The sequence below is a fragment of the Leguminivora glycinivorella genome, chromosome 5 (genome assembly GCF_023078275.1).
Source record: "Leguminivora glycinivorella isolate SPB_JAAS2020 chromosome 5, LegGlyc_1.1, whole genome shotgun sequence".
Classification (NCBI taxonomy): Eukaryota; Metazoa; Arthropoda; class Insecta; order Lepidoptera; family Tortricidae; genus Leguminivora; species Leguminivora glycinivorella.
Genome location: NC_062975.1, coordinates 24,729,622 through 24,743,739, shown reverse-complemented (window position 1 = coordinate 24,743,739; position 14,118 = coordinate 24,729,622). Strand labels below are relative to the sequence as shown.

The 14,118-nt window shown below is 38.4% G+C and overlaps 1 protein-coding gene across 1 annotated transcript; it reads right to left on the bottom strand.

Annotated features, from left to right (window-relative positions):
* Positions 1–2,027: 2,027 nt before the first annotated feature.
* On the bottom strand, positions 2,028–5,795 carry LOC125225982 (acyl-CoA Delta-9 desaturase-like). The gene is made up of 4 exons (XM_048129797.1): positions 5,551–5,795; positions 4,700–4,860; positions 4,163–4,167; positions 2,028–2,708 (listed from the first exon to the last, which is right to left on the bottom strand). The coding sequence occupies exons 1-4, from the start codon at positions 5,771–5,773 to the stop codon at positions 2,204–2,206; spliced, it is 894 nt and encodes a 297-aa protein (XP_047985754.1). The 5' UTR covers positions 5,774–5,795; the 3' UTR covers positions 2,028–2,203.
* Positions 5,796–14,118: the final 8,323 nt, after the last annotated feature.

Here is a 14,118-nt window from a genome sequence, read left to right as displayed (position 1 = left end):
TTACTGCCCGTTTTACTTTTTTTTAGATAAAAAAATATGTTATATAAATAATTTAGCCACATTAATAAGCTATCCGTTACTTTTTAAATTTCTTCGATTTGCCGCGAGATGATAGACTAATCCGTCCTTATGTTATTAATACAACTAGAAGAACTTGAAGAACTTGTTGGTGGCGACTTGCAGGACGTGTTTTTGAATTGTAGGTGTGTGTGTTTTTTTTTAAGTATTAAGGTTTAGTTTATTGACGATATACATTTATATCTATCTATATCTTATTATATATTAGTCCGGCTTTTGTACTATGTTTTTCTTTCTTTGTGTACAATAAAGATTAAATAAATAAATAAATACTAATACTAAGCATAAGAAGATGTGTGATCCTGATCTATCTCGCGGCGACATACTCTCGCGGAAATCATGTGCTAAGCCCACTGTTCTCGCTTATTTACAGCTCGCACTTTCATTCTACATACTAATCTTTCTTTAATTCGTCATCTTTCTTGCTTATCGTGGGTGGGACTAACCTGGGGTTAACCGTATATACAGTAGAACCTCGAGTAGAACGTAAATCTGTGCAAGTGGCCCTAAGTTATGTTGACAAAGGGGGACAATGTCCCCGAAACAGGCGACAAGCGTACATCATTTTGCTCCCTGGAATCCCTGGATACCTGTTACCTATAGACATTATTGGAAATATTTTAACTCGATTACTTATATTTTAGTCATAGCTATGTCTCACGAAGGTCTTCTTAAAACTAATGAAAATTTTAAAAAGAGAAATTCTAAAAGAACAACAACGTAATATATTAAATTCGAATGTTTTATTTTTTATTTTTGAAACATTAAAACAAAAATATATTAGAAGAATAATAATACAAGAAACAATTGTATTAAGTAATGTTATTTTACATCAACCATTTCCATACAGGCCAATTTTAAGGCCCAAAAATAAAATACACCCTGTTTATACATATTTGCAATTGCACATGCATATGTACCTACATTGAGGGAATAGTTGACACCGCTGTGTGAGTAGCCGAATGCACAAACGCTCACGAAACGCTCACGATAATATTTTATTTTTATTTTTTATTTTCTTTATTGGAGAAACAACAGAAGTAAGCACAAACAAAATTACATTAGATACGATATACACTGTTCAAGAGATGTGCACCTACCTCCTAAGACGCTCTCACTGAGAACTCTTCAAAATATAGATAAGACACTTATATTACTACAGTAAATTAAGCTTAACGCACTTAACGGCTAAGTAATGATGGAACTAATGACGTATCTCTATTCCTACAGCTTGTATATAAACACAATAAAGTGATTAATACTACTAATACTAATTAAATTGTACAACTAAAGTATCAAGTTGTCTGTGCCAAAGTATCAAGGACTTGTTTCTGGAAACTTGTTCTACTTGTATTGAAAATGTCTTATATGTTCTACTTGTATTGAAAATATCTCTTTCGTAGCTATCTATCTCTATCGCTCTTGCGTATTGGCGCAACAGAGCCAGACTACAATTCTGAGGCGTTTCGGTGGCGTTTCGCGTCGCAGAAATGCCATTCAGCTACGCCCCCTGGCCCTCTGGAAAAAGGTACCTTACGTCGATTGGCGCTTACGTTCTTATTAATGATGATGCTTCGATAATAGTCATAACGTACCGTTTACCATGGAATGACACCGTGTTTATATGTATTGAATATACACTCCCGTGGGGCGTCACATATGTGCGTATATTCTACATACGAGAATCAGATTAATTTATATAAATATCCTCCTTAGGATTTGATAAAGTATTTTTGTACCTAGTGTATGTAAACCAGGGACAAAAATGCTTTAGCCTGAAAGTATTTTTATACCTGGTTTATATAATCCAGGTACAAAAATACTTTAGCAAATCCTAAAGAAGATTTCATATTAATATAAATTAATCTGATTCTCATATTATAATATAGAATGTACACACACATATGTTATACATTTTATGTGATGCTTCACGAAATATGTATTTATATACATATACACCTATGTCGTTCCACGGTAAACTATTATTGAAGCATAATGATGCTTCAACAATAGCTTAATGAATAAGTACTTTACTTTAGCGGATCCATCCAAGAACTTTAAACATTAATATTTATATTTAATATCCCTATCCCTTTCTCTTCAAATGTGAAAAGGCAGGCAAGGCTTAATCTTCTTTAGGGTTAATTCTCACAGCTGCATCCACTTCTTCTTTAGTCTGGTCCTTGTCACCCCATCCCCAAATATGGTGCGAGCCATCTCCAGTACGAATTACGCGCTTCCGAATGACGTCATCAGAGATAGTTTTTAAGTCATAAGCCCAGCCGATTTTCGCAAAGAAATTTATGAACGCTGTAGATAATAAGAATGTGCCTTCGCCAACTTCTGCCGCCTTATAGTCCCAAGGAAAAGCGTGGTGGTAGTTGTGGTAGTTTTCTCCAAGTGTAAACGGATCGAGAATTTTAAGTTCCGTTGCCATCATGTTTTTGTCGTAGGGCTTATATCCCCATTTATGGAGAGCTGAGTTGACTAAAGCCGTTACATTAAAGCAGCAGACGTGGTGAAGTAACACGGGCACGAAGAAGGCGTTTATCCAGGTCTCGTTCCAGAAGTAAACCGGGATGACAGTGGGGAGGATGAAGCAAATAACCGTCACTAGGGCTACGTAATATCTGGAACAAGTTTTCAGACACATAGTTGAAAGATATGATTCAGAAAGTAGGTTAGGTTAGAATTGTGACCCCTGGAAAATGAAACTGCTTTAGGTTAGGTTAGGTTAGAACTGTAACCCCTGAAAATGAAAATGCTATCAGAAAGTAGGTTAGGTCAGGTTAGAACTGACTCCTGGAAAATGAAACTGCTATCAGAAAGTAAGTTCAGGTTAGAACTGTGACCCCCTGGAAAATGAAACTGCTTGAAAAGTAGGTTAGGTTAGAACTGTGACCCCTGGAAAATGACCCCTGCTATCAGAAAGTAAGTTAGGTAATAATATGGGCAACAATTAATATGGCAATAATTGCTTATGGCGTTTGAATATTATATTAAACCATATTATTGCACTTAATAATATGGCTAACAAATAGTATGGCATTGTATGGGCAAATGAAATTCAGGCAAGTTAGATTCGGGCATATGAATATTATGTTAAATGACTATCGGGCAAACAATAGACAACCATATAAAAATCAAAAGCGACAGTACATTTTGCTAAGCTACTTGAACTAAACAGTATTCATGAAATAAATTGAAACGAATGATATTATGAAACTTATGAATCACGACAGATAGTTGATTTTATCCAGACGCAGGCGTTAGTGCTATGAATCGTCGTTGCAAGAAAAAAACTATTTTTCTCAAACATGCAATGAAATATTGTCTTTACGTTCCTTAAAATGGGCTGGGAAGTTTCGCTTTTTGGGCGCAACAACTCGAGAGGACTGTAAAGGGATTTCATATTATTTTTCAGGCCTAGGCCTGCAAAGTAACTTTTTTTTATAAAATATTGTCCTTTAGAGCATTTTTTTTTTTATTTCATTGTATGTTTGAGAAAAGCACTATACATGCCTCGGCGTGAAAACGGATTCCCGGCCTCGTATCCCTACCCGGCCTCGCTCGCACGCTCGCTCGGCCGTATATACCCACTTGGCCGGAAATCCTCATTTTCCCGGCCTCTGATGTAATGTACTATTTCTCAAACATGCAATGAAATATTGTCTTTACGTTCCTTAAAATGGGCTGGGAAGTATCGCTTTTTGGGCGCAACAACTCGAGAGGACTGTAAAGGGATTTCATATTATTTTTTAGGCCTAGGCCTGCAAAGTAACTTTTTTTTATAAAATATTGTCCTTTAGAGCATTTTTTTTTATTTCATTGTATGTTTGAGAAAAGCACTATACATGCCTCGGCGTGAAAACGGATTCCCGGCCTCGTATCCTTATCCGGCCTCGCTCGCACGCTCACTCGGCCGTATATACCCACTTGGCCGGAAATCCTCATTTTCCCGGCCTCTGATGTAATGTACTATAACTTCGATCGTGTTGTTTTCATTTGCTTGTTTTTTTTTAGAACACATACTAAAATTATGTACTTATAACAGTTTGCCTGCAGGTGAAAGTCTCTATATTACTTATTCTAGAGGTAATATTGCAGGACTTTATTTATACCACATGAAACAGTTTTACAAAGACACATTTTTTAAAATAGGAGTCTTTCTTTAAAATAATGCTACCAAGTAGATAGCTCTTTTCGGACAATTATGACCAGAGACAAATGTTATATTGATAAGGAACTTGTTTGTTTTTGAGTAGTTTAGGAAATAGCACTACTAGTATCGTGCTCCGAGTAAAGGAAACAATGGTGTTAAGAATCACTGAAAAAGACCCGGCTGTTACACAAATCTATATTTCACTCGTACAATGCATAGGTACAAGGACTAGCTTCAGAAAAGTTTATATGATATTTCAGTTTTGAAGGGGAATGCGCAATTAAAAATTTTCAGTGGCGTAGCGGCAATACAACTCGATTCCCAGTGAACGGGTTCCCTAAAAATCTCTAGTATCTGTAGAAGTCCATACAAAACAGATTCCGATAACCCATCCGGCTTTGCCAACGAAAATTTTCACGCCCCGCCACTGGCACTTATAATAGAATATTAACTACCAACAGCGTTTTGCATTTTTCTGATGAATCTTACCTGGAGGGAACAAGTTTGGAAGAGCATAAGAATGACTTCGAGAGGCCATTTTGCCTTGTACGCCTTGTGGCTCCAGAGTCTGTGCGCTCCCGCTGCTACGCCCATAACTGAACACATGTACAAGAAGAAGGCTGTGGAGAAAATACGAGTATAAATATAGGTTATATAGGTATGATAAATATAAACTGAATTTAAAAATATAAACTAATTTATGAAACTATTTTGTATTATCAGTTAAAAACTTCTTGAACAAGTAATAGGTATGCATATAGGTACTTCTGGACAGGCTTTACCTATCTAATACATCCTGAATGTCCTCTATATGTGTATTTTGTGTTGAGGAGCGAAATATTAGGGACCTACATATCCAGTTTTGATCAGATCAACATTTGCCAAAATTACATTTTGCAGAAGCACAGCCTTGTCGGGAAATGGAATTATTTATTCCTTTATTCCTATCAAGGTCTACTTTCCCTTTGATAGAGGGCGCTTATAATTGTTAACGCCATTGATCAAATTATTTGTATACAAAAATTTAATATGTGTTTTTAACTGTTTTCATATGTCAAGTACTTAAATTAGATCGTATCATGTAAATGAAATTTAAAAATTGGCTTTATCCGAATTCATTAAATATCGAATCTATCTATCTATCGACTTTTGCTGGAATCTGTACTTGTTTCTTGAAAGTATGAATTTATTCATTGATAAACTCATCATGTACTTTTGCAGGTGACCTTACACTGACTTTGTGATCGCGCGTGACACAACGAGTATTGTGAGTATTGTGCCTTAGAGAAAGTATAATATTAAAATCTTACAGAATACATTCGTTTGCCATTTCGTCGACACCAGCGCCAGGTAGCCTCCATACACCCCGGCTGTATAGAGCATCGCAGTGTAAAAGAGAATATGCTTCACATATCGGAAGTCCCACTTTTCATCCCCGGCTTGCTGGATCGGTGGATGCGCCAGGGCCACGTCCTCCGTCTCCGCATCTCCTTCGAATAGCACACCATTCGCATCCATCGCTTGGGGGGCCATTTTTCAGGTCATAAACTTATCTTTAACAAGAAAAAAATGTACATCGTTAGGCACTGGTCCCACCGCGAGCTAGTAAGCTATGAGCTATCGGCTATAAAAACGAACAAAAGATAAGCACCCCCGTGCAAATAAAAGAGACACGGCGATTTTGATAGCTCACCGCTGGGCGAGTAGCTATAAACATCGCCGTGTCTCTTTTATTTGTACGGGAGTGCTTATCTTGTGTTCGTTTTTATAGCCGATAGCTCATAGCTTACTAGCTCGTGGTGGGACCAGTGCCTTAGAGCGGTTTTGCACTACGTCCTATCCGAATCCGTGAAAATAAGATCCGTCATAGCCGTAGAACTATTTGTATGGTACTTTTAGGCACTGGTCCCACCGCGAGCTAGTAAACTATGAGCTATCGGCTATAAAAACGAACAAAAGATAATCACTCCCGTGTAAATAAAAGAGACACGGCGATGTTTATAGCTACTCGCCCAGCGGTGAACTATCAATATCTCTCTGCCGTGTCTAATATTCATTCATTTATAAATTCGCTATTTATTATCTACTATTAGTAACATATTCAAAAGCATTGTCTTTGGTTGGCACGATAATTAATTACTCGTGAAACAAAACTTTATATTGCGTATGATGATTTTCCAATACGATCGACATTCCCGACGTTTCGAACATTTTACAGCGTTTGTGGTCAACGATTGACTGAAGAAAAACTACAATGTACAGAAACTACTCACATACCTACAGTGAAATATTAATGAACCATAATAATATCGATACTAAGGCTAGTTTACATACCGAATTAATAAAGCTACACGAACACGAACGATATACATCATCCGCGTTTCTATGATTTTACTTCATGATATTAAAAAACCGGCCAAGTGCGAGTCGGACTCGCCCACTGAGGGTTCCGTACAAACTTTCATTAGTTAAAATAATGATAGTTATACAACTCTAAAGACTTGACTTGAAGTATAGGTACCAACGAGCATGATTGCGTATAACGCCATTTCTCGGTGAATTACCTAACTTATTTGCGGGACCTGCATAGTATGTTGGATTTTCAGGGATAATTCTTTATATTCAGAATCAGAATCAGAATCAGAATCAGTCATTTATTTGCTAAAACATGGTACAAAAGGTCATGCATATTCAATTTATACAGCTACATGTTTTGTCACACAGACATGCCAATATTTATAAAATGTTGTGTGCATCGCATGCATACTTATATTACTTACTTATCAGCTACTTTATTAAATTATTATTATACATCATTAAGATACTCTTTAATATTGTGAACTGATTTTTATTTATTTTCTTTTAAAGAAGATGTTTGACGTAAAGTTGAAAATTAAAATATACGCTTTTATTTTTCCTGTAATATTTAGCTTAAAACTGATGTTTTATATTTAAAAAAAAAACATGATTTTTCGTTGATAAACTTCGGAGATAAGAGGGGAATGGTATTTTTTTTACATTTTTCTAAATTTTTTTTTTCGTAAAATAAAAAATATAATAAACAGTTTTGCTGTGTACAGTGGGAGCTCCATCTAACGATACCTCACGTGCCCCCTTTAATTTTTGCCATGTTCGATAATTGATATTAATAAATTTAAAAAATAATACTTTAATTTTGTAAAGGTTCACAATTTTTATAACTATTCCAAATTTCATATCGATAGCATAAGGAGTTTTAGAGATATTTAGTTGTGATAGTCGGACAGACATACAGACGGACAGAGCGGCGCCATAAGGGTTCCTTTTGTACCTTAAAAATACCATAATTTGAAACAGAGCCTCTACAGTTTCAGTCAGTGTCAGTACAAAACGTACTAACAGTGTCTGAACTAGCATTACAATACAAATACGAAGCTTTCCGGGAAACTACGATGGAAAACCCTTTAGCAACTACATCTGTAGGAGGCTCTGTTCCAAATTTTAAATCGAGCTTTTAATTATCAATATGTCGTTGTTCAGCGGTGTAACAAATGGACGAATGGTCGGACGTGACGGACTAAGACGGGTGCGTTTCGTATCGTACTCTACCACCACAAAATTTACATTTTCAAAAAAACCCCGACCTAGTGGACCAATTTTCATCAAATATGGTTAAGAGAACACTCCTGACTAATTCAGCGTTTAAATGAAAAAACTAAATCTAAATCGGTTCATCCATTCGGGAGCTACGATGCCACAGACAGACACACACAGACACACACACACATACACACAGACAGACAAATAGACAGAGAGACGTTAAACTTCGTCGTTTTTGCGTCAGGGGTTAAAAGTAACGAAACATTATTAAAATAACACTTATACTAATAGAAACTCCTAAAACTAAAACATATTTTTAAACTGTCTTTATTCACTCAATTCACTAACTAGATAAAGTTTCCACACTCACCAAAAAAAAAAAAAAAAAAAAAATTAACTGTATTATTTGAATATGAAGAGATGCGCATGACACGGCGTAGACACTATAACTATTGATAGAAAAGTCAAGATTTCAGTTAAATGTTCTTCACTTGTTAGGTAAACTTATAAATTATTTAGACTAATGAATAATAATGTCGCCGGTCCCAAGTAACACTGTCGGATTTGCGAAATGACTACTTTCCAGCAGAGCCAATCAAAGTTTTGCACGTTTTTGTGTTGACGGCTGCCGCGCGTCATTAAGTGGAAATTATAGGTATAAATAAATATTGTAAGACATTCTTACACAGTTTGACCGAGTCCCACAGTAGGCTCAAAAGGCTCGTGTTTTGGGTACTCTGACAATGACGTATCATCATTCCCTTGCCCTTTTCCCATTATTTGGGGTCGGCGCAGCAGATCATCTTCCTCCATTTCTCTCTATCAGCCGTCATTTCCATACTAATACCTTTCACTCTCATATCGTTGTTCACACATTCCATCCATCTTTTCTTAGGCCTTCCACTACCATTGTATCCATCCACTTTCATATTTACCACTCGTTTTACAACATTGCTTTCATCCCTCCGCATTACATGCCCATACCATGCTAATCTACTTCCTCTCAATTTCTCTGTCACTGGCGCTACTTTCAGGCTTCCTCTTATATACTCATTCCGAATCCTATCCAGTCTTGTCACACCACACATCCATCGCAACATTCTCATTTCATTCACATGCAGTCTTCTCTCATCATTCGTCTTGGTGGCCCAGCACTCACTTCCATACAGGACGACAGGTCGGATAACTGATTTATAAATTTTCCCCTTCAGCCTGAGAGGCATTCGGGGATCGCAGGTTGTGCCTGTAACCTGACAATGACGTATATAATATACAAATACGTAATACGTAGAAAATAGGAACAAACACATAAATAAATATTCTTAGAGACCCCGAGCCACGTATGTATGTACGTACGATACTGTGTACAGGTTAACGGCCATAAATAATAAACCCTAGTAGAACTCAGTTACCGCTTTTTTGCAAACATAAGCTAGCGGTTTCCATGTTTCGTCCACAGAAAGTGAATAAATTTATAGTTTAATTAGCTTTTACTCGCGGCTTCGCCCGCGTAATAAAAGTATTCTTATTGAAACGTTTACAAAAAATAAAATTTTCATTTGGATTCGTAGGTTTCTTTGTAGGTACTTACATCTGTCCGCGATTATTTCGATTAAGGTAAAGCGGGGCAAATCTCGACTGGGGGGTCATTGTAACTGATCTCTTTGCTGTACGGTCGGCCAAGAAAGTGGTTTACCACTTTTCGACTCTATTTTTAAACACATAAGATCGAAAAGTGGTAAACCACTTTTTTGGCTGACTGTACCTTACTATTGTTTTTAAAGAAATTCTTGCAATGATTGTAGAATTGTTACACAGCGACCACAGCGTAGGTAGTAGGTACGAATAGGTATGTATTTTATATTATTTATTTATTTATTATTTATTATTGTTCGGAGAACCAACAGCTATTAATACAGAAAGGTTAACTTAATTAGGTTACAAAAAGCCAATTACAGGTTCCCACCAATAGTAACATACTGGGAGTTATTAGGTGGTTTACACTATCACATTGCAATACTAAGCAACCTACTTAATCTAACTAGATTTAAAACAAAACAAAACTACAGTCATCGGGTAGGGCAAGCTCACTCAAAGCTATTGTTCACTAGATTACGCCGCACAGATTGGATATTACTGTTAAAAATGTCTATGTCTAAGTATTTAAATATTTATATTGAGGAAACTTCATAGAACCCACATAGCCAGTATCTCGACACTATAGTAATTTTTTTCATTTTGCTTATACTTATTGCAAACGTAAAATTATAAAAAGCAAGCAATCAACGATCTTCTTACAGCACATTGAATGTAATAGTTATTACGGATGCAGGGATACTCGCCGATGCCTACTTACTAATCCCTTCCCACTGAGCCACCTGCATTTTACACTGCCTAGATACCGATTGCCGACCGATTATTCCTATCCCAATCACTATTCTTATCCCCGTCCCCGTCCCCGTCCCCGTCCCCGTCCCCGTCCCCGTCCCCGTCCCCGTCCCCGTCCCCGTCCCCGTCCCCGTCCCCGTCCCCGTCCCCGTCCCCGTCCCCGTCCCCGTCCCCGTCCCCGTCCCCGTCCCCGTCCCCGTCCCCGTCCCCGTCCCCGTCCCCGTCCCCGTCCCCGTCCCCGTATGTCAGTCAGTCTCTTCTTTTATGTATTTTTTTGATATTTAAACCCCATTGCACCACAACAGGGGAGAAGGAATTTCACTTTCGCCTCGTTAGATTTTAAAAGCGTTGTATTTATCGTGGGGTAATTCTCAAAATAGTGGCATCGTACCCTGCCATCACGTTTTTGAATAGAAAGTATGCGAAATATATAAATTTCACATAAATATAATAAAAATTTTCATAAGTAAACATTATGTGACACATCGAGGCCAAAACAAACCGTTTTCTACTGTACCCTGCCTTGTCCAAACGCAACACTGCTCAAGTTTTCGCTCTTTAGATTATTGAACTGCAGTTGTATGATAATAAAATATCGTTTTTTGTAGAGAATAGACTACTACATTCTTAAATATACGTTGCACAGGATGTTTCGATTACTTTTGAACACAAATTTTCACGTTCAAAGTTTGTCCAGCGATATTTTCTCTATATCCTGTGCGTCTGCGGTATTGCACCTCACTCACACACAGAAAGTCTTATTGAGACCCTAGTATACGTAAAACACGTAGCCAGTATAGTTCTAGCCGCCGGTGTAAAGGTTTGTACTTGAGGTGCCGCGGTCTTGTGGTTACAAGTTTTCAAAGTGTGACGTTCGGAGTTTGTAACAGGTATGTACACTTTATTCTGGCATGAATATTTTAAAATATTAATACGGCAGTTTTTTTACTAATACCATTTTGATGTTGTATTGAAGTATAACTATTTATACTAAAATTATGACAGTTGTATTATCAACAGTTTCGGAGATGATATTTAGTTAATAGGATTTTCACTACAGCCAAGCAACTTTATCCTGCCATCACTGTGCAGGGTAAAGTGACTGTTGACAGGATAAAGAAACACAAGTAAAAAAAGCTATTTTGACATGGTTTTTACTAGCTTGCAATGTATGTATTTATGTATGTTTGTAAATGTTTGTATGTATGTTGAGGTCAAATCTTGCAACCCAATTTGAAGCAGAAATTTTCAACCGACTGAGCTGAAATTTTGTATAAACGCTGCGGATGACGTTCGCATATAAGCGCCGACATGCGGCATTGAGTCCTTCGATATTGGGCAATAGTCTGCTCAGCGCCGAAGCAGCCCCGACGAGGCTAGGAACCTATTTGATAAAATGTTCCTCGGAGTCCCAATTTCGGTTTAAATTTAAGCCCAAGTACTTAATTTGGGGCGTAAGAGGGTCCGCCTCACCGCCAACAGGCAACAGTTATCGTAGATAGCTATCTTTATCGCTCTTGCGTATAAGCACGACAGAGCCAGATTGCGTTTCGATCGGCGTATAGTGTCAACGATTGTCATTTTGGCTAGTTCGGCAGCGATCACTTCATAGGGCAGAAAAGCCAGCCTTTCCCCCGAAAACCACGTCATCGGTCTTGGCAAGTAACACCGTAAGCCCAAGCAAATTAATGCGCCCAACTGTGAGCTCAGGTTGCCACTGTGGCTCTCCTTATTCTCCTAGTACTCTCTTCCCCCTCACGGCTACTATTATTGTGTCGTCGGCATAACAAAATGGTGATCATGCGGAGAAGTTGGACTACTCTGATAGCCAAGTCAAAGCCAATGTTCCAGAGCAGGCGCCCCAGTACCGACCCCTGTGGAACACTGTGGGTAGGTCATGATTATTATGAATATGAATGTGGGTAAGAAGGAGAATAAAGAAGTCAGTCTTGATTTGAGCACGTGGTCTCATTGATCTGTCCCTATACGTTTACATGGCGCAGCCGGTAGGAACACCACACTCCATTCGTCTTTCTAGGCATCTTAGCACTACCCTATCTGCAAGATAATGACTCAAATAGAAAGGCACATCGTGGAAGAAATGCGCTTATTTTATTACCACATAAGGAAGAGAGCCGAAGTAATTGGCAATGTCAAGAGATACAGCGATGGCTCCCTGCCTTTTCTCTGCTTCCAGACCGCTAAATTTCTGCAGCGCATCAATTGCGTCTATCGCTCCTCCCAGAACCCAAATTGCCGATCTCTGATGTTTGGGCCCGTGTCCTCCAAGATGCATGCACAGCAGTAGATGAGACTTGAGATGATGCGCTCAAACATCGTGCCAGTTTCATCTAGGAGGACAATGGGGCGGTATGCTAAGGGACAGTCAGCTGGACTCGCAAAAGGCACAGTCTATCCACGTTCCAACGAGAATATATACCCTCTCAGAGGCAGTCGTCAATGTGGCCGCGTAATCTGCTTCCAAGATGTTTAAAGACCCAAGGCACGCCGTCCGGCCCTGGAGCTTTATTACTGGCCCTCATTTTAAATGCTGCCCTCATTATCTTGACATCTGTTACCAAGGGGACATCAGGGAGACCAACCAGCTGTTCCACTGGGGCAGCCATTGCAGGAATCACAAGCACAACTCACATTGTGAATCATGATACGTGCTTTGTTATTTTGCAGGACTGTGATTATAGGAACTTTAACTATTCTAAATAAAAAAGTGGATTATTGTTTAAAAAAAATATTTTTTTGTTTTGTTTCTCCTTAAAGAAAGTTGTTTGAATCCTAACAAAATCATAATGATCGATATATGTTGAATTATTAGTGGTAAACTTGTTTTTAACACGCTTTTATTAGGTCGTCGTGTATGTAACTATGTATGTAATGGAATCTAAGGAAGCTAATTTAACCATCTTCCAGGAGTCGTAGCGTAATGAAAATTGGCAGCTATATGTAGTTCCGATGACAATATAATAATATGGTACTGCTGAGCTGATCTGATGATGGAGTCGGAAGATATGAGCTGGAACTACATGATGGAACATCGTATCATAGCTGTTTTTGGGCTTCTTAGAAAAGTCTTGTAATGAACTTTGACTACGATTAGGTTTCAAGGTCTGATGATGGAGCCGGAAGATATGAACTGGAACTACATGATGGAACATCGTATCATAGCTGTTTTTGGGCTTCTTAGAAAAGTCTTGTAATGAACTTTGACTACGATTAGGTTTCAAGGTCTGATGATGGAGCCGGAAGATATGAACTGGAACTACATGATGGAACATCGTATCATAGCTGTTTTTGGGCTTCTTAGAAAAGTCTTGTAATGAACTATGACTACGATTAGGTTTCAAGGCCTGATGATGGTGCCGGAAGATAAGAACAGAAAAAAAGGGGAGGGGGGGGGCTCGAGGGGGGAAGCATGAAAGAAAGATCAACGTAGTATTTAAAATAAGTTGGGTTAGCGTTTTCTTGTGACCTTTCAGAGCAAACAAAGGGGAGCTCGGGGGGCGAAGCCCCCCGCATAAAAGAAAGATCAACGTTGTATTTAAAATAAGTTGGGTTACGGTTTTCTTGTGATCCTTAAGAGTAAAGAAAAGAAAGAAAGATCAACGTAGTATTTAGAATAAGTTGGGTTAGCGTTTTCTTGTGACCTTTAAGAGCAAACAAAGGGGGCTCGGGGGCGAAGCCCCCGCATAAAAGAAAGATTAACGTAGTATTCAAAATAAGTTGGGTTAGCGTTTCCTTGTGACCTTTCAGAGCAAACAAAGGGGGGCTCGGGGGCGAAGCCCCCGCATAAAAAAAAAAGATCAACGTTGTATTTAAAATAAGTTGGGTTAAGGTTTTCTTGTGGTCCTTAAGAGCAAACAAAGGGGGCTCGGGGGCGAAGCCCCCCGCATGAA

Excerpts from the sequence above, each read along its gene's own strand:
- LOC125225982 (XM_048129797.1), bottom strand. The coding sequence starts at position 5,773 with ATGGCCCCCCAAGCGATGGATGCGAATGGTGTGCTATTCGAAGGAGAT. Across the intron at positions 4,861-5,550 it reads ATGGCAAACGAATGTATTCT|CCTTCTTCTTGTACATGTGT; the intron begins GTAAGATTTTAA and ends TTTTCTCCACAG.